Source organism: Neofelis nebulosa, chromosome 7 (assembly GCF_028018385.1).
Source record: "Neofelis nebulosa isolate mNeoNeb1 chromosome 7, mNeoNeb1.pri, whole genome shotgun sequence".
NCBI classification, from domain to species: domain Eukaryota; kingdom Metazoa; phylum Chordata; class Mammalia; order Carnivora; family Felidae; genus Neofelis; species Neofelis nebulosa.
The window spans coordinates 46047885-46073713 of record NC_080788.1 but is presented as its reverse complement, the minus strand read 5'-3'; the positions used below and the strand labels follow the sequence as shown (position 1 = coordinate 46073713).

At 43.7% G+C, this 25829-nt stretch overlaps 1 protein-coding gene and 1 long non-coding RNA gene across 2 annotated transcripts in view; both read right to left on the bottom strand.

Moving 5' to 3' along the window:
• Positions 1-23465, bottom strand: part of MYO1E (myosin IE) — a 215141-nt gene extending 191676 nt beyond the window's left edge. The window contains exon 1 of the mRNA XM_058737549.1: positions 23109-23465. Coding sequence (XP_058593532.1) covers positions 23109-23111 — 3 coding nt within the window. The 5' untranslated portion in view covers positions 23112-23465. The remainder of the gene's footprint in view (positions 1-23108) is intronic.
• Positions 3344-6944, bottom strand: LOC131516486 (uncharacterized). The gene is made up of 2 exons (XR_009264106.1): positions 5573-6944; positions 3344-5340 (listed from the first exon to the last, which is right to left on the bottom strand). It is a non-coding gene; the product is annotated as an uncharacterized LOC131516486 (long non-coding RNA).
• Positions 23466-25829: the final 2364 nt, after the last annotated feature.

Below are 25829 nucleotides of genomic sequence, written 5' to 3'. Positions count from 1 at the left end.
ATTGTTTGCTTTTCTCTTTTTTTTAATCAAGAAAAGAAAACACAGGGGCACCTGGGTGGTTCAGTTGGTTAAGTGTCCAACTCTTGATTTCAGCTCATGGTTCCTGAGTTTGAGCCCTGGGTCAGGCTCGTCACTGTCGGCACAGAGCCTGCTTGGGGTTCTCTCTCTCTCCATTTCTCTCTGCCCCTCCCCTGCTCTCTCTCTCTCTCTCTCTCTCTCTCTCTTTCTCTCTCAAAAATAAATAAACTTGGGGCACCTGGGTGGCTCAGTCGGTTGAGTGTCCGACTTCGGCTCAGGTCATGATCTCGTGGTCCGTGGGTTCGAGCCCCGCGTCAGGCTCTGTGCTGACAGCTCAGAGCCTAGAGCCTGTTTCAGATTCTGTGTCTCCCTCTTTCTCTGACCCTCTCCTGTTCATGCTCTCTCTCTGTCTCAAAAATAAATATATGTTAAAAAAAATTTTTTTAAATAAAATAAACTTTAAAAAATGGGAAAAAAAAGAACAGAAGATGAAGAATGTGTTCTTTAATAAATTATTTTTAGAATCATTATTTAAATATCCATTTGGAAAAGGATCTATGGGGTATAGTCTCTCACACCAGAAAAGTAAATGTCAGATCATGTAAGAAGCTAAACTTTAAAACTACATAAAAGTTCTAGGGGCGCCTGGCTGACTCAGTCGGAGGAGCACATGACTCTTGATCTCAGGGTCATGAGTTTGAGCCCCATGTTGGGTGCAGAGATTATTAAATAAATAAATAAATAAATAAGTAAAAACTTAAAAAAATAAAACTACACAAAAGTTCTAGAGAAAATATGTATATGATTGTGCAATTTGGGGGTAAGAAAAACCAACCCCTCCACCTCCCAAAAAAGACCCAGTGCTTATGATACAACACCCACATTGTTTTCAGTTCCACGGTCCTATAGAACAGTGGTTCTCAAGCTCTCAGGAATCATCTGGAACCCTTGTGAAAAACAGATGCCTGAACCTCATCCCAAACCTACTGAAAACCATCTCTCCTGATACCCTGCCATGTTCTGGAGGTCTCTGCTCAAGGGTACATGACCACAGTGGGGAAGAGGCAGAAGGCTGCCAGGGTCATACCAAGTGTTGTTCACACAGAGGTTCCTCTTTTATAAGGTTCCCTGCGAACTAGTCTCCCTTTTACAGAAGTCAGAGTCATTAAACAAATATACTCCCCATCCCTTCCCTCCATTCTCTCGCCAAAAAAAAAATCTCCTGTAAGTTCACTGGTTTGCTGCAGCAGGGGCAAATATATCTCCTGATTTGTTTGAATTTGATGTTGCACCAAATTATGGCAGAGTCAACAATACTTAAATATCTTCTACTAACACTGAATCACAACCCTGGCTTGTTTTAGGAATCACCCACGAAACTTTGAAAGGTAAGAAGACAGTTGAGGGCATCCCAGGAACTCTGATTTCAACTGGTCTAGGATGGAGTCCAAGGATTGACTGTGTGTGTGTGTGTGTGTGTGTGTGTGTGTGTGAGAGAGAGAGAGAGAGAGAGAGAGAGAGAGAGAGAGAGCGAGCAGGGGAGAAGGGCAGAGGCGGGGAAAGAGAGAGAATCCCAAGCAGCCTCAGTGCTCAGCACGGAGCCCAATGTGAGCTTGATCCCACAACCCTGGGATCACGACCTGAGCCAAAATCAAGAGCCCAACACTTAACCGACCGAGCCACCCAGGCACCCCCAGGGATTGACATTTTTAAAAGGTCCACAGGTGCTTCTAAACTAGATGGAGACCACTGGCTAATGTCCAAAAACAACCCCTGCTTTCCAGAGTTCCACATCTTAGTGAGACACAGAACCCTGAGTATTCTAACACCAGGTAGACCATGATGTGTGAGGGGAAGATGATTTAAACATGTGCCATGGACACATGGAAGTGGAAGGGGTCTGTCTGAGAAGGCTTCAGGGGATGGGATTTTGTTGAGTGTAGGTAAGACTTGGGCATGGAGTGGGGGCACCCAGGCGGGGGCCGGGGGAGGGGAAGGATCATTAGAAACCTTATTTTGGCTAGTAATTAATTATTTTCCACCATAACTTCTCAAGTGAACGTCTAAGTATGTATATATGGCTCTTTCATTATTTCTATTTGCAGTTATAATTTTCTAACAGAAGATTCTGTCATGTTTATGAAAAGGATATAATCACGAGTTTAGGGTGCTTCTATACCAGGCTTTCCCTCCTCCAGCCCAGGAATAAAGAAACAAAGGGTGTCTTTCCCCACTTCCAGTAATGCACTTTGAACAACCTACCATATACAAAAGGCTGAGCTGAACTCTCTCTATTCAGAAAATTCAAATGCAATACGTCTTCTTTAAAATACCCAGCCAATTATGGAGGAGGGTGATGAGAAATTTTGCCAAGAATTTTTCAAATAGGCAAGCTACCCTGCCCAAATTCAATGAATTCATTACTGACTCATTTCATCCTGTGATTTCTCTTCTCTGCCATTCATCCCTCCCCAAGCTAGTAAGATGTGAAAATTAGAAGCTGAGCAGGTCAAGCAGAGATGTGTCTCTTTTCTTGAAACACTTCTTTTTTCTTTTTTTTTTTTAATCCTGTCAGGGTTTTTATTTCTTTTTTTAATTTACATCCAAGTTAGTTGGCATATGGTGCAACGATTTCAGGAGTAGATTCCTTAATGCCCCTTACCCACTTAGCCCATCCCACCCCACAACCCCTCCAGTAACCCTCTGTTATTCTCCATATTTAAGAGTCTCTTATGTTTTGTTCTCTTCCCTGTTTTTATATTATGTTCATCTGTTTTTTATCTTAAAGTCCTCATATGAGTGAAGTCATATGATATTTGTCTTTCTCTAATTTCGCTTAGCACAATAACCTCTAGTTCCATCCACGTGGTTGCGAATGGTCTTCAAACATTTCTAACCTTACTCAATTGATTCCAATTTCGATGTATTTCCTTATCAGGTAACATGAAACTCTTTCAAAGACAATCTGTTAAAAGACTGGCAATAACGTCCGTAAAGTTTAATAAGCCAGACGGCACAAGTTTATTAGAAAAATGCTAATGCGGGGTGCCTGGGTGGCTTGGTCAGTTAGGCATCCAACTCTTGATTTCAGCTCAGGTCACGATCTCGAGGTTTCCTTGGTTGGAGCCCCCCATCGGGCTCTACACTGCTAGTGCAGAGCCTGCCTGGGATTCTCCATCTTCCTCTCTCTCTCTGCCTTTCCCTCCCTCCTGCTCTCTTGAAATAAATAAGTAAACAAAAAAAGAAAAAAGAAAAATGCTAATGTACTAGGAATAGTCACCTCCAGCTTTGGGGGGAGGCAGAAGAGCCAGAAAGGAGGGGCATGTAGTAGAGAGCTTCAGCCGGGGTAGGGCTATGGTGCTGTGCATGTCACAAGGACTGGATTCAAAGCACTTTATGTTCTTATTGATACTCAATGCAGCACCTACTAGAAAAAAGAATGCAAACCACTCTTACTTCCTTTTTTTAAAAAATGAAATTAAAGTACAGGGCTAAATAATTTGTTCTACTTTGTTCCAGGAAACATAAGGAGAAACAAACCTCTTTCCTGATCCCCAGGCAGGCTCCTGCCTCCCCCTCAGAGTGAAACAGATCCACTACTGCTGTCTCCAGTGGCTTCTAAGACACCTTCACACTCTAGCTGGAAAATACACTGAGTCACAAGGGCACTGACTTTTATTCACTATGATCGTATTTGCATTAGTGGAAAAACGGGAGTTCCAGGAACTGGGCGGAACGAAAAGGAGGGACAGAAAATTCAGAAGGACAAAGCTTATAGCATCCATCATTCACACAGGGAGAAACCAGGTGACGCAGTACCTGTCCCCAGGGACCACACACATTCCAGGGGGGAGGGGTGCCTGATCCACAACTCAGCGGAATACCCAACACAAGTGTGGTCAAAGAGCGACCAATGACCTGGGAATAAGGAGAGGAGGCAGGAAAATGAGAAAAGGCCAAAGGGAAAGAGGATAAACTCTGAAAAGTATAAAGAAATTCAAATTGTTTCTGACCTCAGGGGGTTTAGAGTCTATCTATACAGTGTGACTCACACACAGATAGCAATGTGAGATGACATAATTGAGCACCAAACAAATAACTCCATGACAAGGGCTACGATTTGAAGAAGAAATGAACTCAGTGAGCTAAATCAAAAGTTTCCAGGAAATGAGCCTTTATGTGGGCCTCAGAGGATTCTGATAAACGGCAAGAAAGGGAATGGAAGGCCAGTCATTAAGAACAGCCTGATCAAGGAGTGAATTCTAGCCAGACTATAAAACATGAGAATCAGCTTGTGCATTCATCCGTTCAATCAATATTTATTGAAAACCTATGGTGTGCAGGCACTATGCTAGGAGCTAATAGCAGGGACAAGGCATTCAGGCTGCCCCATGGAGTTTACATATTCCAGAAGGACTACTGGAAAATATTCCAGGGGCAGCCTGGAATAGATTTGAGACGGATTCACATTTTGGCCTTTAGCCTCTTTTCTGTAAGAGCTGAGAGTTTTTTGAGTAAGAGTGACAGGTGTAAAGCCGTACTACCAGGAAAATGATTCTGGCACTGCTCTTCCTGTAAATTAAAGGGGGAAGACAGGGAAGATCACTTAGGCAACCCTGTGATGGTCCCAGCGTAAGACAAGGCAGATTCAAACCAGGATGACAGCTGAGCAAAGGAGGACACCTTCACAACGTTTGGGACCAGCAGGAGTCCTGAAAGGAGGAGAGGGACAGAATAGGCCCCTGATGTCTCCAGTCTAGCTGTACGAATTAGGAAGAGAAGGCAAAGGACACTTTCTGTAGCCCCAGGGTTGGAATGGTTCTGGAGGCTAGACTCTTTTCGCTATTGATATTCCCAAGTCTGGATCTCTCTCTCTCTCTCCAGCCTGACAGAATCTGTTCTTGGGCAGCTTTAGAAGGTTTGATAGATTAGTTTACAGCGAGATGTTATTAACCAACCAACATTTTATCAAGAATGATGCAGCAGCTCAGAGCAACCAGTAATGGCAAAGCTCGGCATTGACAGGAGCCTCGGAGGAGTCATTCTAGATGGAGGGCTTTCCAATCAGGCTGTAGGCAGCCCCTGATTCCAGGCGTCTGACTCCAGAATTGCCTCAGATGGAGAAAACTTTCCGTCCACCCCGCTCCTGAGCATTGCCATGTCACTTCTGCTTCAGCAAGATAAGAGATGATTGACTGTTTGCATCCCTGTCCTTGTAAGATGGCATCCTGGAGGACAACACCAGGCTTCCACTGGGCACCTGTTTCGAGTCATGTCACCGTGCTTAGACCACAGGTTTCCTGTGCACTAGTGCCTTCTCACCTGGGGTCTCATTTAATTTTTTTCAACATTTTTTATTTATTTTTGGGACAGAGAGAGACAGAGCATGAACGGGGGAGGGGCAGAGAGAGAGGGAGACACAGAATCGGAAACAGGCTCCAGGCTCCGAGCCATCAGCCCAGAGCCTGACGCGGGGCTCGAACTCACGGACCGCGAGATCGTGACCTGCCTGAAGTCGGACGCTTAACCGACTGCGCCACCCAGGCGCCCCAACCTGGGGTCTCATTTAAATGAAGACTCAGAATCAGGAGGTCTGGGGTGGGGCCTGAAGTTCTGCAGTTCTTTCAACAGCCCAGTTGGTGCCCATGCTGCTGGCCCATAGACCCCACAACTTGAATGTGCACGTGTCTAGGAATAGACAGCTCCTCTCCACAGCAGATTCAGGTGATGCTGAATTTAAATCCATCCTCTGCCACTTTTCAGATGGTATTTTGTTTCCTCGTCTATAGGTGGAAAACGAATACCTACCTCAAAGGAGGTACAAAAGCAGAACAATACGGAGTGGGTCCTCAGTAACTGCTCATTCCTTTTTTTTTTTTTTTTTAGTTTATTTTAATTTACTTTTGAGAGAGAGAGAGAGAGCACGCAAGTGGGTCAGGGGCACAGACACAGTGGGACAGGGGATCCGAAGCGGGCTCTGTGCTGACAGCAGAGAACCTGATGTGGGGCTTGAACCCATGAACCATGAGATCATGACCTGAGCTAAAGGCAGTCACTTAACCAGGTTAGCCACCGAGACACCCCAGTAATTGTTCATTCCAATTGCAGATTTCTCTTCTCTTGGAGGGTGTGAAAAGCTGTTAAATTTATAGACCCATACTCCCACAAAAAAACTAAGGTCTCCAGGCAGACTGACTGAGAATGCAAAGGATAGAATACCTTCAGAAACTGGAAAAGCCACTGAAAATTTTATCATCATGTAACCCTGCATAATTACAGACACATCCAAAAATAGCGTGATCGTGTACTTGTCTGAATGATTTATTTTTGCAAGTTTTTCATTTAAATTCCAGTTAGTTAAGTTATAGTATAATATTAGTTTCATTACTTGTTCAAGTGATTTAGCACATCAAAATCTAATACATTATTTCCCAGCTCTGAAATTTCCAAACTCCACTTGGTAGGAGAGAAAGTATTTCTATTCCAAGGGGCCAGGATACCCGATTTAACCAACCTCAGTATATTTAACCTTCTTCAACCTTCCCTTGCAAGAGTCTTCCCTTCACCAAAGTCAGATTCCACCCTGCATTGAGAATTATTCTCCTAGTGCATTATCAAGTTTCTTGATCCAGAATGTGTCATTTACATGAAACTTATAAAAATGCATTTACTACATGAGCCAGAAGAGTCTCATACTTGAAATTCTTTGTCAGAGGTGAAGAAGTAAACCTCTACATTTCTACATTTTGAAAAGCAAACCACAGCTCTGTAAATGCACAGTTTTTGTCGGGCTAAATATCAACATTCCTTTGCATGCATTAATCTTTTAACCCCCAAAACTCAAGTATGTGAGCCAAGCGAACATAAGTGCATAAATATCAGGCTCCAAAATGATCTGTTTGTCATATAGATATAGTGCATAGGATTTCTTTTTTTTTTTTTTTAACGTTTATTTATTTTTGAGACAGAGAGAGACAGAGCATGAACGGGGGAGGGTCACAGAGAGAGGGAGACACAGAATCTGAAACAGGCTCCAGGCTCTGAGCTGTCCACACAGAGCCCGACGCGGGGCTCGAACTCACGGACCGCGATATCGTGACCTGAGCCGAAGTCGGACGCTTAACCGACCAAGCCACCCAGGCGCCCCATGCATAGGATTTCTTTCTAAAATCCCTCCCTTTTCACTTTCTCCATTCCACACCCAGAAAAACCTCCTATTTAGAGAAAGCCACACCTATCACTAAGAGCTAACCAACCTTTCAAAAAAACATTTAGGAGCAAACGTTAAGAGCCATTCAAAACAAAAGGAAATGCCAAGACACTCAAAAAAAAGTTCTACTCTCAATGCAAAAGAAGCTACCAGAATTTATGAGGAGCAGAATAAACAAAACAATTAAGCCATTAGCATGTCTCTTTGGAGACAAACTGGCCTTGGGAAGAGGGGGAAACTGAGATCCCAGTTGGGCAGGTGAGTTGTTAGTTCGCTAAGGAAAAACAAAGGCAGCGGATTCTCTTTAAACCAGAACAGATCTAAACTTGGTCAGGTAATTTTACATTCTGATGGTCCACATAGCTGAATGAGGAAAACCTTCTTATCCTATCTGGTAGTGATAGGCCACAGCCTGGCACAACCTCTAGCAGTGAAAAGCCTGAGAGTGAGGTCACGGGTTACACCTGATTGAGAATGCTTCCCTTTACAGTTGGGAACTTTAAAAAAAATTTTTTTTAATGTTTATTTATTTTTGAGAGACAGAGAGAAAGAGAGCGAGCATGAGCAGGGAAGGGGCAGAGACAGGGGAGACACAGATTCTGAAGCAGGCTCGAGACTCCAAGCTGTCAGTACAGAGTCCAACGTGGGGCTCGAACCCATGAAACGCAAGATCCCATCCGGAGCCGAAGTTGGACACTTAACCAACTGACCCACCCAGGCGCCCCTGCAGTTGGGAACTTTCATCAGGGGGCCTGGGTGAATTTTGTTTCCTTGTCTGCTTGGAAAGAGCAGCATTACTCCTGGAGGGGACAAGCTGGGACTGGTTGTGTGGCCTTGGGCAATCCCAGAACCTCTCCTGGTCTCAACGGTAGGAGGGTTGTAATCGACAGAGTGAGAGAGTCCTATACAGAAGCCATTCCAGCCCACCAGCTTCCCTCCAGTCTCTGCCTTCCAGGAGCTGAGCTCGAGAGTTGCTAATATCCTGTTCTATTAAAAGAACACTCAAAAGGAAGCTCTACTGGATTTATCTGAGGGGGCTATTTTTATCTTTGAAAAACATTTCCAGTTTACAGTTAGTTAACTGTCTAGGTTAATCCACCGGCTCTCATCAATCACTCTTCTGTTGCAGGCTACAACATCACTGCAGGGTTGCAGTGAAAGGTCTTCAGCTCTCCATGCATTTTTGGTCTAGTGGGGGAACAGTTGGGCTCAATTCCACAAAGTTGCTGATTCTACCACATGCCAGACATTTCACCAGGTGATGGAAACTCAAAAACGAATGTGACACTGTATCCCCCTTAAGGAGTTTACAGCCTAGCAGGAGAGAACAATAAACAAATATTTTATGAATTAATATCACTCCAAACCTCCCGTTGGCAGGAGGGCCCCAACTGACCTGGCCTGTCTCAACTCTGCCATGCCTGGTGTACAAGCCACTCAAAATATCATTCAAAATGTTCTAACTGGTGATCATACGTATCTTTCCAGACTCCACCAGTCACCTGGACGTCGGCTTCCTCCTGCCTCACTTTGGAGGCCGTTTCTTTCACACTCTGGAGAGCTTAGAATACCTTATCCCTTCCACCTGGAGCTGAGTGTGGAAAACATACTCCAAAAAGCTCAAAAAGTACAAATCTGCCCACTCTGTTAGGTGTGGAGGTCCCGCACACAGATCTCACGAGGACAGTCTGAATTTACCAGTATTTGGATTACCTGTGAATTTTAAACATCTGAAGTCAACCTGTCCTCCAAAACCACAATTAAAAAAGCATACTGTCTGCTTCAAAATCCCATTTTCAATTCTTTCAGTCCCTTCTTCCATCTGTATCTCTGCCTGTTCCTGAAACCCCATACTAGCAAAGATCACCGGCAATGGATACAATAGATTCCAGTTTCTGGGAGTGCTGTCTTTCTTCACAGATTCGGAAACAGCAGGGGCGGAAGAGTGTCTGCCCTGGTTTCAACATTATATAGCTGGCTGGCGAGTGAGGACAGGTACCCGTGGGCAGACTGATTCTCCTGCCTTCGGTGAATGAGTGGCTCGGCTTTCAGGTGCCCTTTTAAGTATCTTTATTCTTCTTCTCTCCCTCCAGAGGCGAGCTGAATGAAGTGAGGGGTGACACCCACATCAGACAACTGCATCATCCCCACTAAAATCAAAGGCTCCGGTGACATTTGAATCACGGGGCGCTTTCCCTGATTCACCCCTCCCTGTTTCACTCCATTAGCTGAGTCACCAAGAGCAGCAGTTTACTGGTGTGGACTTGGGGAGTGCTGCACTGTGTGGGCAGTTCTGCCCTCTGTCTACTCCAAGTAAAGACCAAGTCTTTAAAACCGGTGTGTTTTAAAGACTGTAGTCACACACTGCAGAAGGAAACGCAAGCATTTTCCCCCAATATGTTTAAAAATAGAACTATAGGGGTGGCTGGGTGGCTCAGTAGGTTAAGCTTCCAACTTCAGCTCAGGTCATGATCCCACTGCTTATGGGTTTGAGCCCCACGTCATGCTCTGTGCTGACAGCTCACAGCTCAGAGCCTGGAGCCTGCTTCAGATTCTGTCTACATCACTCTGCTCCTCCCCGGCTCAAGTTCTGCCTCTCTCTCTCTCGCTCTCTCTCTCTCTTTCTCTGTCTCTCTCTCTCTCTCAAATATAAATAAACATTAAACAATTTTTTTAAGAGATAAATAAATAAAAATAAAAATAGCACTGTATACCTAGCAGGACAAATCACAAAATGAGGTGGCGTAGAAAGACGAACAAGGGCTCTCCCTGAAAAGTAACTGACCAGAAGATTAAACGCGTATAACGAATCATGGAATCTCTGCAGACCAACAGCCATGGGTTTTTTGAAGATAACTTCCAACTCTGAGACTCAAGAAGGTGGAATTAGGACTGGCCTAAAAGGAGAATTAGACCATGGGGATTGACTATAGCCAAACATCTGCCCGTAAGGGGCACAGCGGGTAGCTAGACGTGGCCAGGAGATCCAGGTGAGAGGCAAAGCGAAAAGGTAAACTGAAGCCACACTGCAGAAGTCGAATCCATAGGACTCGGCAACCGATGGAATCTTTCAGTTAGCTACATCTTATATTTAGATTACAGAAAATACACCTTTGCCACCTGACACCTACATACAACTGCTCCTGCAAACTGAAGACTGATTCATTGCCCCAAACAATGATGACAGTGTCTATTGTCTCTGTAGACCAGACAATGCTGGATACATTGGCACTCCACAGTCACTGGAGAGGCTGTGCTAGGCAGGCTCCACCCAGGATGAGAAAGAGGGATCCGACCGAGGTGGGAGGAGCGAGTTGCCCTTCCTGTGGTGGACTTAATTATGTGTCTCACTTCTGAGCAAGTGCAAACTATGTTTCCTGCATTCTCCAACCCTCCTCCTCATCGCTCCCCCATCTAGAAGGGCAAGAACCTTAGGAGGAAAGAACAGGATGTTAGACAGATGGAGGACGCAGGGAGGGCTTAGAGGCAGGGGAGAGAAAGAGCTAGAAGGAAGAGACTATCCGAGTTCCTTTTTTTTTTTTTTTTTCTACACCCCAAGCCTTAATCCTAGATGATAGAAACAGAGCACAGAGCACAGAGTCCAGTGGTTGGAGTCCAGTAATTTCCTTCTCATTATGTACCCTCAATTAATAAACATTAATTTTATAATTAATAATAATAAATCCCTACCAGGAAAATAATGAGCTTTCAATTGTTTACTTAAAGTCAAAACCTTAGGTCCTTGATTTATATTTGAAGTCTGTACTAGAGGTACAGACTTCTCTTTGTGATCAATGGAGAATTTAAAAACATAATAAATACGAGGCCAACACTGTGACTCTGTTTTCATGCTTTATTATTATTCTGAAAAATTAAGTTAGTTTCCAACAGATAATACCTACCATTACTTCATTGGTAATGGTAACGGTAACTTAAATTGGTTTAGTTCCATGGGAATCTTACAAAAAAATTTAACTTACCACTTTCCACCTCCTTTCTCCCTAGTGCTTTATTAAGTTTGATTTTCTTTTTTTTTAAATTATTGTTTATTATTTTTTTTAATGTTTATTTATTTTTTGAGAGAGAGATACAGTGTGAGCAGGGGAGAGCCAGAAAGAGAGGGAGACAGAGAATCCAAAGCAGGCTCCAGGCTCTGAGCTGTCAGCACAGAGCCTGAGGTGGGGCTCAAATTCACAAAGCATGAGATCATGACCTGAGTTGAAGTCGTACATTCAACCGACTGAGCCACCCAGGCGCCCCTGTTATGTTTGATTTTTAAACTTTTCTAGTAAAAGCAGATTTAGGACCAAGATCCCTGGACTGTGGGTCAAAAGACTTGTAATTCTAAGGCCACCTCTTCTATTAATTTGCCAAGTGACCTTGGTCAGGCTATTTAAATTCTTTGGACCCTCGAGGGTCATCTGGGGAAGCCATGGACCACTTTGGGGATTTATGAATCTTCTTCCCTGGAAAAAATGCACATATGAACACAGACACAAACTTTAGCAAACAACTTCATAGAAATCCCCAAGTAGTCTCCAGGATATTACTTGTCCTAACATTCTACATTTATTTACTTTTACATTTATTTATTTTTGAGAGACAGAGTGTGAGCAGGGGAGGGACAGAGAGAGAGAGAGAGAGAGAGAGAGAGAGAGAGACTCAGAATCAGGAGCAGGTTCCAGGCTCAGAGCTGCCAGCATAGAGCCTGACGCACGGCTGGAACCCACAAACCGTGAGATCATGACCTGAGCTGAAGTTGGACACTTAATTGACTAAGCCACCCAGGCACCCTGACAGTCTACATTTAAATGCATCTGATCATTGGAAGAAACAAGTATTATTTGTAGAGCCATCACCGTGATGCAGGCTTGTGTAAGAAGGAATGAAGAGACCAATAACCACAAGCTGGTTCTACCAATCCTACCTAAAGGAAGTGCCTGACTGAGTATGGCTAGGAATGTAGAGTGGGGACCCACTGCTGTCCTACATACCAAGACAATGTATACCTAGATATGGGACCAGGACAAGTATCAAGAAGACTGCCCAGTGACTGGAGATGTCTACATTATTCTGTAAAACAGTCTGTACTGTTAAAAGTCAAAGGGAGACCAAAAGAGTAGTTAGTGCCAAGAGCTGGGTTTAGCTTATGTAAAATCCAACCTAATACAGAGATAGGATAAAATGACATCTAAGATTTGTTCCAAAATAAACCAAGGGAGGGGTGCCTGGATGGCTCAGTCGGTTGAGCGTCCGACTTCAGCTCAGGTCATGACATCATGGTTCATGAGTTTGAACCTTGCATCAGGTTCTGTGCTGAGAGCTCAGAGCCTGGAGCCTGCTTTGGATTCTGTGTTTCCCTCTCTGCCCTTCCCCTGCTCATGCCCTGTCTGTCTCTCTCTTTCTCTCTCAAAATAAGTAAACATTTTAAAAATAAACAAATAGGGGCGCCTGGGTGGCGCAGTCGGTTAAGCGTCCGACTTCAGCCAGGTCACGATCTCGCGGTCCGTGAGTTCGAGCCCCGCGTCAGGCTCTGGGCTGATGGCTCGGAGCCTGGAGCCTGTTTCCGATTCTGTGTCTCCCTCTCTCTCTGACCCTCCCCCGTTCATGCTCTGTCTCTCTCTGTCCCAAAAATAAATAAAAAAACGTTGAAAAAAAAAAATTAAAAAAAATAAAAATAAAAATAAACAAATAAACCAAAGGAAGGTGAGAATACAGAAAGGATTGGAACAACTATATGCCAATAAGTTAGATAATCTAGAAGAAATAGATAAATTCCTAGAAATTTACGACTTACCAACACCAAATCAGGAAGAAATAGAAAATATAAATTATTAGTAAGGAGATTAAATAAGTAATCAAAAACATCCTAACAAAGATAAGTCTAGGACCAGATGACTTCACTGGTAAGTTCTACCAAATATTTAAAGAAGCATTAATGCTCATTCTCAAACTCAAAAAAAGAAGAGTAAAGAACCCTTCCAAACTCATTTTACAAGACCAGAATTACCCTGATACCAAAACCAGACAAGAACACTACCAGAAAATTACAGGCCAATATCCCTGGTGAACATAGATGCAAAAATCCTCAACAAAATACTAGTGAACCAAATTCAATAATACATCAAAAGGGTCGTACACCAAGATCAAGTGGGATTTATTCCAGGGATTCAGGGATGGCTCAATGTCAACAAGTTAATCAATGTGATTGATACACCCCATTAACAAAATAGAGAAAACAAGCTGGGCCATGAATTGTCAACTGTTGAAGCTGGGGAATAAGTTTTCTCCCCATTTGTGTAGTTCAAATTTTTCCATTTAAAAAGAGAGAGGGAGAAAGAGAGGAAGTCAAAGTGAAAGACCCATGAGTTAACGCATTTTTGAGAACTGTGTTTAAAGCTAAGTTTGTCCTCAATTCACATCTTGTTGAGGAGCCCACAGATAGCACACAGTCTGTGGCTCACAGAATATGGAATTGACATGGGGTTGTTTGGGGAATAATCCAAAAGATAGGACTTTCAACCAAGACAAACAAGTATTTTTGTGTGTGTGAAGAAAGGCTTTGTCCACATCATGGCTCAGGGTTGGCTGGAAAGGCAGAATCAGGCAGTGAGCAGTACTGTCCCCACCTGTTCCCAACAGGATTATTCCACCCTCATGTCCAACAGGCCATCCAGCCCAGTCTGGTTTGGCAGGATTCACTGCACTCTCAGTTTGGACTTATTTGTAAAACACTTGGTACTTTCACAAAGCTCCCTTTAACAGATAGAAAATTACTTTTCTTCTGGTTGTTAGTTTCTGCTTTTACTTTTTTCTCCAACAAAAAAAACAGCAATTTTGAAGATCATCCTGAGTGTCCACAATGCAAAAGAACTGCCATTCCATTTCCTTTGGGAATTGCTTTGGGTAAACAGCAGTGGATGTATAATAGACATGGGGGCTTCTGTCAAACACAGAGGTTCAGAGGGGTCAGCCAGGAAAAAACGGAAGCTGCCACTGAATCTATTCCTGCCTCAGGGTATCCACCCAATTACCGCAAGCTGAAAGAAAAGGTTGAGGCTGGGGACCTGTAGCTCGGCCCTCGGGTAGTCCGCTCCCACACTGACTCTGGGCTTTGGCCATGCGACTTGCTTTGGCCAGTGGGACAAGAACAAGCACGATGCAAGCAGAGGTTTAACACAATGTGTGTGCTGGGCTTGCTTTCTCTTTTGCTGTTCTTGGGAACCTTGTGACCACTGCTATGTAAATAAGCCAGGACTAGCCTGTTGTGACAAGAGATACACGGCAAAGTCATCTCCACTGCCCCAACTGAAATTGTGCCAGCTATCTGACATGGGAGTGAGGACATCCCAGATCATCTATCCCTAGCCAAGCCACCAGCTGACCACAGGGATCTGAGGAGCCAGTCCACCCAGCCCACAACTGCCCAGCCAATTCACAAAATCATGAGAAATAATAAACGTTTATTACTTAAACCACCAAGTCTGGGGTGGTTTATTATACTAAAAGCCAGCAGACACAATAGGGCAAGAAAAGGTGACTAATACACTGAACATCCTGGGATGCAATCCCTAATGACTCTTTTACATAACACTCATTGAGACTAATGATTTGATTGTATGTCAACTGTCATCAGAATAATCAGGCAAAGATCCACAACTGACCATACACCTTAATATTCATCTCAACACAATGTTTGCTATAACCCTTGGAATGAAATCGTATGGGTTTCAGAGGTTTATGAACTTCCTAAGATTACATGAAGAATTGTCTGTTTATGTGTTTTTTCTTCTTAATTGGAAAAAGATGTTAAAAGTATGGAGAATAAAATAAATATGTATGTACACACACTGGCCAGAATTAATGATACTATTTTATTATATTTGCTTTGGATTTTCTAATCTATAAAGTAAATGAAACACTACCAAGTGTTAAAATTAGTCAACTGACCCCAGTCTTCTCCCTTTTCTCCATGCCTCTTATTTATTTATTTTTTTAAGTGATCTCTAAGCCAAAGGTGAGGCTCAAACTCACAACCTTGGGATCAAGAGTCGGACGCTCCACCAACTGACCCAGCCAGGCCTGCCCCTCCTTCCCTCTTTAGCAGATTCAATTTGGTATCTTTCCAGTCCACTGATTTGTATTTTTAAAAGAATATATGCATAAATATATATGTATGAATACATATCCCCAAACAATATACTGTGTATAGTTTTTTTTTAATTTTTCTTAGTTTTTATTATATGTATCTTTCTACAACTTGCTTCTTCACCAACACTACTTTTGTGAGATCTATCCATACTGATACTTGGTTACCAATAAGTTGCGTGTATTTATGCATTTCTCTACTAACAGACATTTAGATTGTTCTGGTTCGTTTTTGTTTTTACTATTACAAACACTGTTGGGACACAGGTCGATAGATTCCAACATATTTTCAGAGGACCTCAGGATACCCCCCAAATAAGAAGAGTCTCCGTTTGACAAGCTGATGGGGGTAAGTTGAATTGTTATGATTTTGTAGACATATTTCTGTATTCAAGCGTTCCCAAGTCTTGAGGAAGCCATCTTTATTCATACTCTAAAATAGCTTAATAGATGCTTCTGCATTTAAATTCAAAATTTTCTATAACAAAGGTCTGCATCTACTTGGGGCACTAAAAGCAACCTTATTTTTGTTGTTGTTGCTGAAAATTCCTACAATCAGACAATGACAATGTCTACATCATTCTGTTACCAAAAAATACTATGCTAAGTTGCTGTCGACATCAAATGCTGGTCACGCCGATTAAATTACTAAGCCACTAACGATGTGGTCCTAATTTTTTATTTGTTTTCTTTCATGTAGGAGGACTAATGGGCTAGGTTTCTTGTGGTTATCTTGTTTCCCTTATTTTCTACTTTTTTAACCTAATTGAGATCAGAGAATTTTCTAGCATGACTTTTATTTTACCCTTATTCCCAGTGTGATATCACCCAGTACCCAAACTTGATGATATGCAAAGTCCCCAAAACAAGGAAATTAAAGCCAAGATCCTTACTACCCATGACAGACAACGTTCTTAGGTCTAAATTATCCCACCCTGGCACTATTGAGTAAAATTAACTAAAACAGATTATTTTTTAATCAACCTTGTCTTCCTTCAAAAGTAGGTGAAATATACGGATGCTTGGATTCAGAAACTTCAAATTAGAAATCATGTATTCAATTGCTTGTGAAAGAGCATAAAGTTAAAAGACCTGCTTCCTTACACACAAGTTGTATGCCCCCTGAACAGTTCTCTTTCCCTTGTTACACTTTGGTTTCTTACCTATAAAATGGCAACAAAAACCATCATTGGTGCAGGAAGAAGTGAACTCACCTATACGAAAGCTGTTTGTTACCATTCCTCCATTAGACATGAGCTCCTCCCAGAGGCAGTGCTTAATTCATCTTTGATTTCCCAATGGTTGCCACCATATTTGGTAAGGATTCCTACCCAGTAATAAGCATGTATGCTATAACGTCTTTCGTAACTGCTATTGTCTTTTCCACTTTAGGGTTCAAAGCTCCCAACCTCCAACGACCTGCGTTCTCTGATAAGACCATTCATATTTGTCAAGTTACAGTCAGAAGCCTGAGCACCCACTGGTGTTACACATTTGAGTGCCAATGCCATAAACTAGGGAGAACACCCATAGCAGGACTTAGGAGTTTGGAGTGTCCCCCAAGCCTGCCTGTGTTGCTTCACATTCTGCACTAGAGAGGGGTCTACATGTCTCAAAAGCAACAGGAAGTTGAGCAGCTCATTAATGACAGGGAGGGTCTCCCTGGTACGTAGCTCTAGAGGCAAAGTCTCTGCACAGTTATGACAGGCTGGGTAAGCAGGTTACATGGAATTATTATACCACCACCGAAATGTGATAAATATGCTTACCAGGAAAAGGTTTTATAAAATAGGTGGAAAAATACAAGAGCCCAAATTGTACATTTAGCCCATAATTACAACTACATAAAAAGGGTGTGCATTTGGACAGATTAGAAGGGAACCCAAAAGCATGAAAATAATTACTATTAGGGTAGTGACATTACAGGTGAATCCTCCAAATTTATTTCAAAAATTGAAACAGTAATAAATCAAAAATAAATGACCTTCCACCTCCAAGTAGGCTTTTCTGAAGGAAAGAAAGAAAACTACTCGGTCACGTCTAGACTCTAAGGAAACAGACCCTAATCCAACACTATGGTTTGGTGGGAAAAGCCTTATTTGATTGGGATCAGAAAATGAATTCTGGCACCAGTTCAGTCAAATCCTACTTCTGAGGTTTCAGAAGTCAACCCATCTACACTTTTCTGTGAAATCCAGCAAAAGGATTTAGGATAGAATTCTTTAAGATTTTTTTTTTTTTTTTTTTTAGTAACCTCTACACCCAACATGGGGCTTGAACTCATAACCTGGAGATCAAGAGTCATATGTTCCAGGGACCCAGCCAGCCAGGTGCCCCTAGGATAGAATTTTTAAATCTCTTCTGGGCATTCTACAATGTAGTATGTTTTACTTTCTACAATGTAGCATATCACTATAAGTCCCATGAATGAACTTTTAACAAACACATCAGAACTCAAAACAGGGGAGAGACCATGGCCCCCTTGAGAGCAGTTTCTTGTATTTATTCCTGGAAAAAGCCACCTCCTCTTTGTCCTCCAAAGCCTATCGTATGATATTTCACATCTTCAGAAGGGCCAATTTCTTCTTTGGGGCAGAATGTAACTTCTGGAAACAGCGGAGAGGGACTTGGTATGAGTAAGATGGGCGATCAAGCTGAACACTAAAGTTTTAGGTCAAAAAAGAAAAAAACAAACAAACAGATTTTCTTAAGTGGCCACTCAGAGGTGCTTCGTACTTCAGTGACATTGTTCCCTGGTGGCAACTCAGAAGGGCGGGCTGACTTCCCTGGGACGTACAGTGCAAAGTTCCAGGGCTGGTCAAAGCCAATCCCTCGATTTTAGGGAGCACTCTTATAGTTCTATTTTGCTCAAGTGTGGCTGTCATAAAGATAGGTTAAAAAAAATACCTTGCTACGATGCCCAAAAACCTTTTGTCTCTGCCAAAATAAACTGTGAAGCTGAAATTCAAGACACAATTTGTTTACCATTATTACAGAATGTGCTTGTAAGGCCAAGATGTTTATTTTTAGTACCTTTAGCATTTAACCTTTAACCCCTTATTGCTCTGTAAATATTAAGTCCCAGCAAGGTAAAAAAAATAATAAAATAAAAATATCAAAACCTCATCATTTTAATAACATATTGATGAAAACACAATTGCTGCATCTTTGTGAAAAAAAAATAGTAGATGACTCAGGCTTGGAAAATCATGACTGTACATAATTTCTATATATTCCATAATGAAGCTTATAATACTTTGCATTGGTATACAGGTTTCAAACTATTTCTGCTTTTTGAACCCAATGAAAATAGCTGTCACAAGTTCTGACCAAGTAATGAGACCCAATCGTTTCTCATTAGGAAATGCAAAGTATTACATGTTCTCTCTTTCATTTAGTCTCACATGAGCTCATGACATTAACACTGAGTACAGGAGCAAAAAGTCATATCCCAAGTCAATATTTACCAAAATGCTCATTATCTAGGCCCAAAGGTAACTCCTGAGACAGACCTCAAATCCAGGAGATTCAACTAGAAGAGTAATAAAAGAGGTCTAGCATGCAATAAAGGGGTTGGAGGGGGGGATTTTCCCCAGAAGAGGTGGGGGCGGGGGGGGGTGGTGGTGGAGAGGCAGGTGTGATGGGTTAAGAAAGAGAAGTTCAGTTCACAGCCTCACCACTCATACAACTTACACATCTACACTGGTGTTTAGATTGCTCCAAATTTGGATGCAGATTTTCCTTGTTAATAGCCTGGTGATTCCATAGGCTGAAAATACCAGGGAACTCCCTCTCTTAAAGGAAACCCAGTGGGAAGGTGTGGATGTATCAGTGAAACACCATTACTGGTATATGGTTAAAGTTGAGACATTCCTGCTGGTGAGCGAATGGAAGAAAGCATGTGGTTCTCAGGGACACCACTTTGAGATTTACAATAGAGTGGCTACAAACAGCTGACCTGCAGGTGTTTGGCCTTGCAGCAATGATCAGAACACTTTTAAGAATTAACCGGTCTGGCACAAAAATTTGGATTTCCAGCTTCCCTTGAAATATGTAATAGGATCAATGTAACCATGGTAATGTGGTAGTTGTCACGAACCATGGCCTAAGGTCAAGTAATGGTGCTTCTTTAGAGGGGTATACTTACTCTCTAGAGGACAGCCTCACCCCATGAAAAATTGTATGTATCCTGGCCTTTGCAGACATTGGAGTTTGCAACCACGGACAAAGCTGAAATCCCCTGCAGGAGGGTGAAGGAGGCGACTTTCACTCCTTCTGCTACTGTCTGCTTCCTCCACTTCTCCATCCCTTTCTATCTGCTGCTCCATGGGCTTTCTCTTTGTGCCCTGGGCCGACCAAACTTTCCCCATGAGGCTGGCCAACCCAAGCTGGCCCCTAGATAATGTCCTGAATTCCATATCCTTCCCTAACCCCTCTGCCTCCATCAAAACTTTTCTGTGCTTCAACCCATTTTTGTTTTGGTTTGGCTTTGTACTATGTCGTTTTGGCCAGGAAACTATTAGCAATCTGATAAACTAATCAGTGGGAGTGGACTAGGTTACCTTCCCAGAAAACATACTTGAAATGGATTCCAGACTTTCTAAATACGTGCCATGCCTTCACCCAAAGGAACTTACCTACCTCGTAGTCAGCTGTCTGACAGATTTCTAAGTACATAAGTCTATTCCTGTGTATTTTTTACAAATAACATCTGTATTTACTCACAAATAATATGCGAGTGAGGGAAAGGGGCGTATCCTGACCATCGTCCGAGGTGATGGCCAATTCAGATTTACTCAAATAGTTCAGTATATTTAAGTCAGAGAAGCCCTATGAATAATAATTTCTGCACCTGACATATATAGATAGCAGAGCTCCAGACATGGGTTCCAGTCCATTGGACAGTCCAAGCTGTCATGCCCACTAAAACAGAACTCCCTTTGTAGACGATAAAGCCAAATTCGACAAGGGAAATCTTAGTAGGCTATGATTATTAATCAAAGTCAAAGGAGATTGTGGGTCCATCCTAACCAAGGTGGACTAAATTATAAAGACATGCAGAGATTTTTTTTTTTTTTCAGTTCGTCAAGCCTCCAAACATAGTTGTTGCTTCTCCAAAGATGGAGAAAGGTGTCCCAAAGTGAGCTTTCAGGAAAAAGATAGGAGGTGAACTCTACACTGGACATTGTGCTCATGAATCAGAAAATGACAATCTTCCTCATGAGTCACAACTGAATGAGTCTTGGCAGGGCCTTAGGGACAGGTTGAGAGTCTTCCTCGTGTGCTACCAGACTTCCTAAGAGATCACACACACAAACAGGCAAACACACAACAATACAGGAGTTCTCCCTACAGCCCAGCCAAGGGCCCCACAGATTCTCTTCTCCATGCTAACCCTCAGCCACACCCACTGAAAGCAATGCCCCTTCTCTTCCTGTTCTAAGCAGCTGAAGGATGCAGCTGGGCAGACCCACACAGATGTGAATGAAACACAAAATGAAGCCTCATTTGGCTTGAAAGGGTCGTATATCAACAGTAAACATTCTAACTGAGGTTGCCGACGACTTAGGACGGGGGATGCCCTAAGACAACTTCACCTAGCTAATGAACAATTTCTCAAGCCAGCGAAGAAATGATTCATTTAATTTTGGCCACGTTACTCTACCTCTAGTAGACAGAGCGATGGCGCATGTCCTGTTTCAGGGCAGCAGCTGCTTTAACTTTTTTCTGATGCACTGATAGCCGCCTGGCTGGCCACAACATCACCATCTGTGCCTCTGGCAGGGAACCCATCAATAGGTAAGTCACACCCTGTCCTCCGACAGACATACTACGCAACTCTGGAAACAATTCTCTTCCTTAGAACATGCCTCCTCCGCATCCATTCGATCAACCATCTACTTCAAAAGCAATGTGGCCGAACTGAGCACGTTATTTCCCAGGTCTCCAGAACAGGCATCAGAGACTACTTTTGCAGTGTGTCCGGCATGAAAAATGAATTCACTGAGGCAACGTTAACTTTCTCAAGGTAGCGCTCAAGTATTTGAATTCAGTAAGTTTCTTTAAGCTCTTGACATAAACATATTGATTTTGTTTTGTTTTTAGAAATATTGAACCATGGAAAATAATTATAGCAGTTCTAAAGTACTAGGACTATCACATTGCTGAAATTCAAGTGGCTGATTAGGTAGTGGCCCAATTAGGTAGCTCATCCACCCACCACACATCAGTGTAAGTAAATGGTTCTCTTACAGGGGCTCCAAAAATAACGTGGAGCAGACTGACTCCTTAAACCCTGAAACTTAAAGAGGAAATTTATTTACAGATCAAGTGTACTCTTAGGGAGGGGCAGAGGTGACACAACTCTGGACTACGTAAAAAGAAAAAGCTTCTGTCAAAGATGCCCTTTTAAAGACTGTTTTGTTTTTAAGCATTCTTTTGAATAAACACAGCACTCACTGGGTCTTAGAGTTGCTTTTGAGTTTTGTATACAGGTTCGCATGGGCCTTGGCTACATTTCTCAGGCTGGTCTTGCGGGATAGATTTTTAAATCAGCGCTGTACCAGTTACCATTTTGACTTAGCTCCCCATTCACAGTCATTAAAACTTAACAAAACAAACCAGAAGAGGATCAGGTCATCCACCCAGGCAGGGTTCTTTGAAAAGAAGCAAGTGTGGAAACTATGAAGCCTCGTAGTAGCACTTTTTTTTTTTTTCTTTCTTTCTCGGATGGACTGTCAATCTTTTCAAAATCGAGTCCTTGCCTTTGTGCTTCGAATAGAAACGAACACCATACCCAAACCCAGGGGGATGCGGCTCAGGTTAAAGGAGCGGAGTGGGTTGCTGGGGGGCGGGTAGGGGGAAAGTCAGAGCCGAGTGAGAAAAAGTCAGCCACTTCCCTGTATTCCCAAAGTGCCAACGGAAAAAGAACAAAACACTCGACTTCCTCCCGTGCGACCCGTTCGCGGTACACCCGAAAAGCGCCAGTCACCTCGCCCTCGGGGAAGGGGTGGGGGGTGGGGGTGTTTACTCGGCCTCGCGGGCGCGGAGACCCAACCAGCAGCGAGACTGCCGGCTGCGCCCGGTCACTTTCGCTCTCAGCCGCCCGCCCAGCGCCAGGTGCTCGCCCTACCTGGCGCCCCCGCCGGCCTTTGTGCGGCCCGCGCCGCCCCCGCCGGCGTGTGACTGCCAGGCGGGACAGCTGCTGGAGGCGCGGGGGGCGGAGAGGCGGCGAGGCGGGGAGGCGGCCGGCGCCCGTGCCCGCCGGCGGGGAGGGGGGCGCGGGGCGCGCGCAGGGGAGGGGGCGCGGCGAGCCGGCTCCTGCGCCTCGGTGCCGCGCTCCCCGCCGCCGCGGGCAGGACCGCGGGGCCACCGACGCTGCCCCCACCGTCCCCGCGGAAAGAGAGGGGTCCCCTCCGAGGGCCGTGCCCCCGAGCACAGAGCTGCCCCCACGCTGGCTTCCGACAGCTGGCAGCCATAGCAACCCGGCCACAAAAAGTTTCGCGGCGCCCAAAGCGGCTTGAAAGAAAGTTTTCCTTGGCCCCTCGCTCCCTCTCCCCCAGCCAGGGTTTACGGAAAGCAGCAGGCAATCAGAGCTCGCGACGTGCCGACTCCCGCGTCCACCTTCTCCACCCCTGGTCTCGGCTGCGCGCCCAAGGTGGGTGCCCCGCGCCGACGCTTCCTGCCCGGTCCCAGGGTCAGGCGGTCCCGGGACGCCGTGCGGCCAACTCACCATGGTGACTCGCGCCGCGGTCGCGCCTCTGCCGGCGCCGGCTGCCGGGGAGCTGGGGCTGGAACGCAGGCTCCTGGGAGAACTTCAAAAGTTGGTCCCCTTCGCCAAAAACGGGCTCTCGACACCCAAGCACTCACAGGAGCCAATGGGAACCCTGGGGGGACTCCATCCAGGCGGGATCGGTGGCGCTAGGTGAGGGCGAGAAGGAGGAGACTCAGCAGGCGGGGCGCATGCTGCAGAGGGCAGGGGTCCACTCGGACCAGGCGCTCGCGCCCCCCCCACCCCCCTCCGCCTAGGTGAGCCCGATGCTCTCCGCGCGTCTGCCTGGCTGCCCAGCCTCGCTCTTCTTTCTTCGGCCACTAACTCTGTACTCCTCCGGCAGAGCCTCGGCTCGGGCTGGGCAATCTGTCCATAAATGGAGAATTCAGCTCAGGCCTGACCAATCAGGGTTTGTTTTCACAGCGTCACTCCTCAGGGAAACCGTGGTAGCCAACAAGCTTGGAGCTGCTGGAGTTTCCAAAGACCTCTGGATCCTGTAGTTCTCCACGCTAGCCTCCAAAGAGCGCTGCTGACCCGGCTCGCTCCGCAGTGCAAGACCTGAACTGTTGGGAACAAAACCCTCCCTGAAAGAGAGGTAAGCCTCTCATTTTTTTTTTTTTTTTAAACGGGTAAGTTACAGTAGGTGTGGCTTCCAAGCTGAAGTGGTATGATTTTCCCATAACTTTTTTTTTTTAAGAAGGAAATATTTTATCAGCATCAAAGATCAGAGTCGTGGCAGCAACCCAAAGGAAATCCTTTTTCTTTCCAACGTCTGGATTGTGAGGAAAGTCAAAAATATCGTTTCCCCTACCCCTCCTTTTACCTGAATTTGCTTGGAAAACAAAGGAAGGCTTTTTTTTTTTCTTTTTCTTTTTTTTTCTTTTGGACTTTTGGGTGGTGGAGAAGTTGCACTGCAGCGAGCAGAGAGACGGGAGAAACAACTGGGAAGAAAGCACACTCCAACCTCTGTGAACCCTGTCTGTTGAGAACAATTAGTAAAACCGTCACAGCGCACGTATATTATTTCAGAGTGTGGGCTTTCAAGACTGGGGTGGGCAGTGAGGCTGAGATTGGAGGTGGGGGGAGAATCCAGAAATAAAGGCAGGGGCTCTGGTTTTAGTGTTTCTTAAGAGTTCAGCAAGTAAACTTAGTTACAACAGGATTATCCTGCCAGGAATCTGTGGTAGGTAAGATTTGAAAACTTCAGGGCCTGGAGAAAGTATGAAGCATAATGATTTATTGTGATTTACTTATGAATTTTGGCGGTGGCCCTTCACATATGTATAGGATCCTAGAGTTGTATGGATGTTAAAAATGATCTTGTCTAGAACAGGTAAACAAAATGTGGTATATTCACGCAATGGGATACTATTCAGCCTTTAAAAAGGAGGGAAGTGCTGACGTGTGCCACAACACGGATGAACCTTGAAAACATATTAAGCGAAAGAAGCTAGGCACAAAGACCACATATCATATGATTCCATTTACATACAAGTAAATAATGGGGAAATCTATAGGGGAAAGCAAATTATTGATGGCCAGAACCCAGGTGAAGGGTGGGGGGAGTAATTTATTAATGGGTATGCGCTTTCTTATTGGGCTGATGAAAATATTCTGGAATTAGATAGTAATTAGTTGTGATGGTTGCACAACTTTGTGAATATACTGAAAGCCACTAAATTGTATGTTTTAGAAGGATATGTAAATTGTATCTCCTTTTGAAAAATGGAAAGAAAATCAAATTGACTAAATTCTTGTAGTAATCATCCACACAGTGAGACAATAGATATAATTGAATGCCTACTATAGGTCAACTGTGAGTACACTGCTTTCTGCCCTCACCAAGCTTACAATTTTAGAAGGAGGAAGACAGAAGATACTTATGGGAAAGGTATAAATATAATGAGAAGTGGCAGTAGTTTTGTGCAAGGAACTGCCATATTTGGAGCTATGGTTTAGGGTAGAGAAGTCATATGGCAGCAATCTATAGCATGAACTGGAAAGGAAACAGCAAGACATCTTCCACCAAATTCTCAGAGAAACAGATCCGATGTTTCAGGGGCATGACAGAATATGATCAGGTATTTTAGGAATTAATGAACAGAGGTTACCAAAGGGAATATTGGAGTTTATCAGTTATACAAGAAACACTACTTATGTTGGAAATGACATGTTGCCTAAGCCACCATCCCATCCACGGATTGACTTGGGCTTCACGGGATACAGACAAAGATGTAGTTGTTTTCCCCAAGGTTAAACCAGGGATACAATGAGACACTGAAAAATCTTTTAATAATTCATCAACAACTTATCGATCTTGGATCATCTATAACTATCTTGACACTAATTGTTGATTATATTAACATTTGAGGTTGTTTTTTTTTTTAATACTTACTTTTATTGTCCCTCATCACCTCTTTCTGGTTTCAAGTGTTAATTCCAATAGGTGCGACTCAAATGGAGATAAATGCTTGTGTTCATTTTGTAACTATATTTTGCAGTATAATTATTTTCCAGAATGAAGTATAAATATATGTATTAATTTTTGTATCTAAGCAGTACTTAGATTATAAGATTTAGTGACACATGAAGCTGAATTTGAAGTCTGGCTTTGCCACCTAACTAGCTGTGAGATCTTGATTTCTCTGAGCTTTAGCTCCCTTATCTAGAAAATAGGTTGAT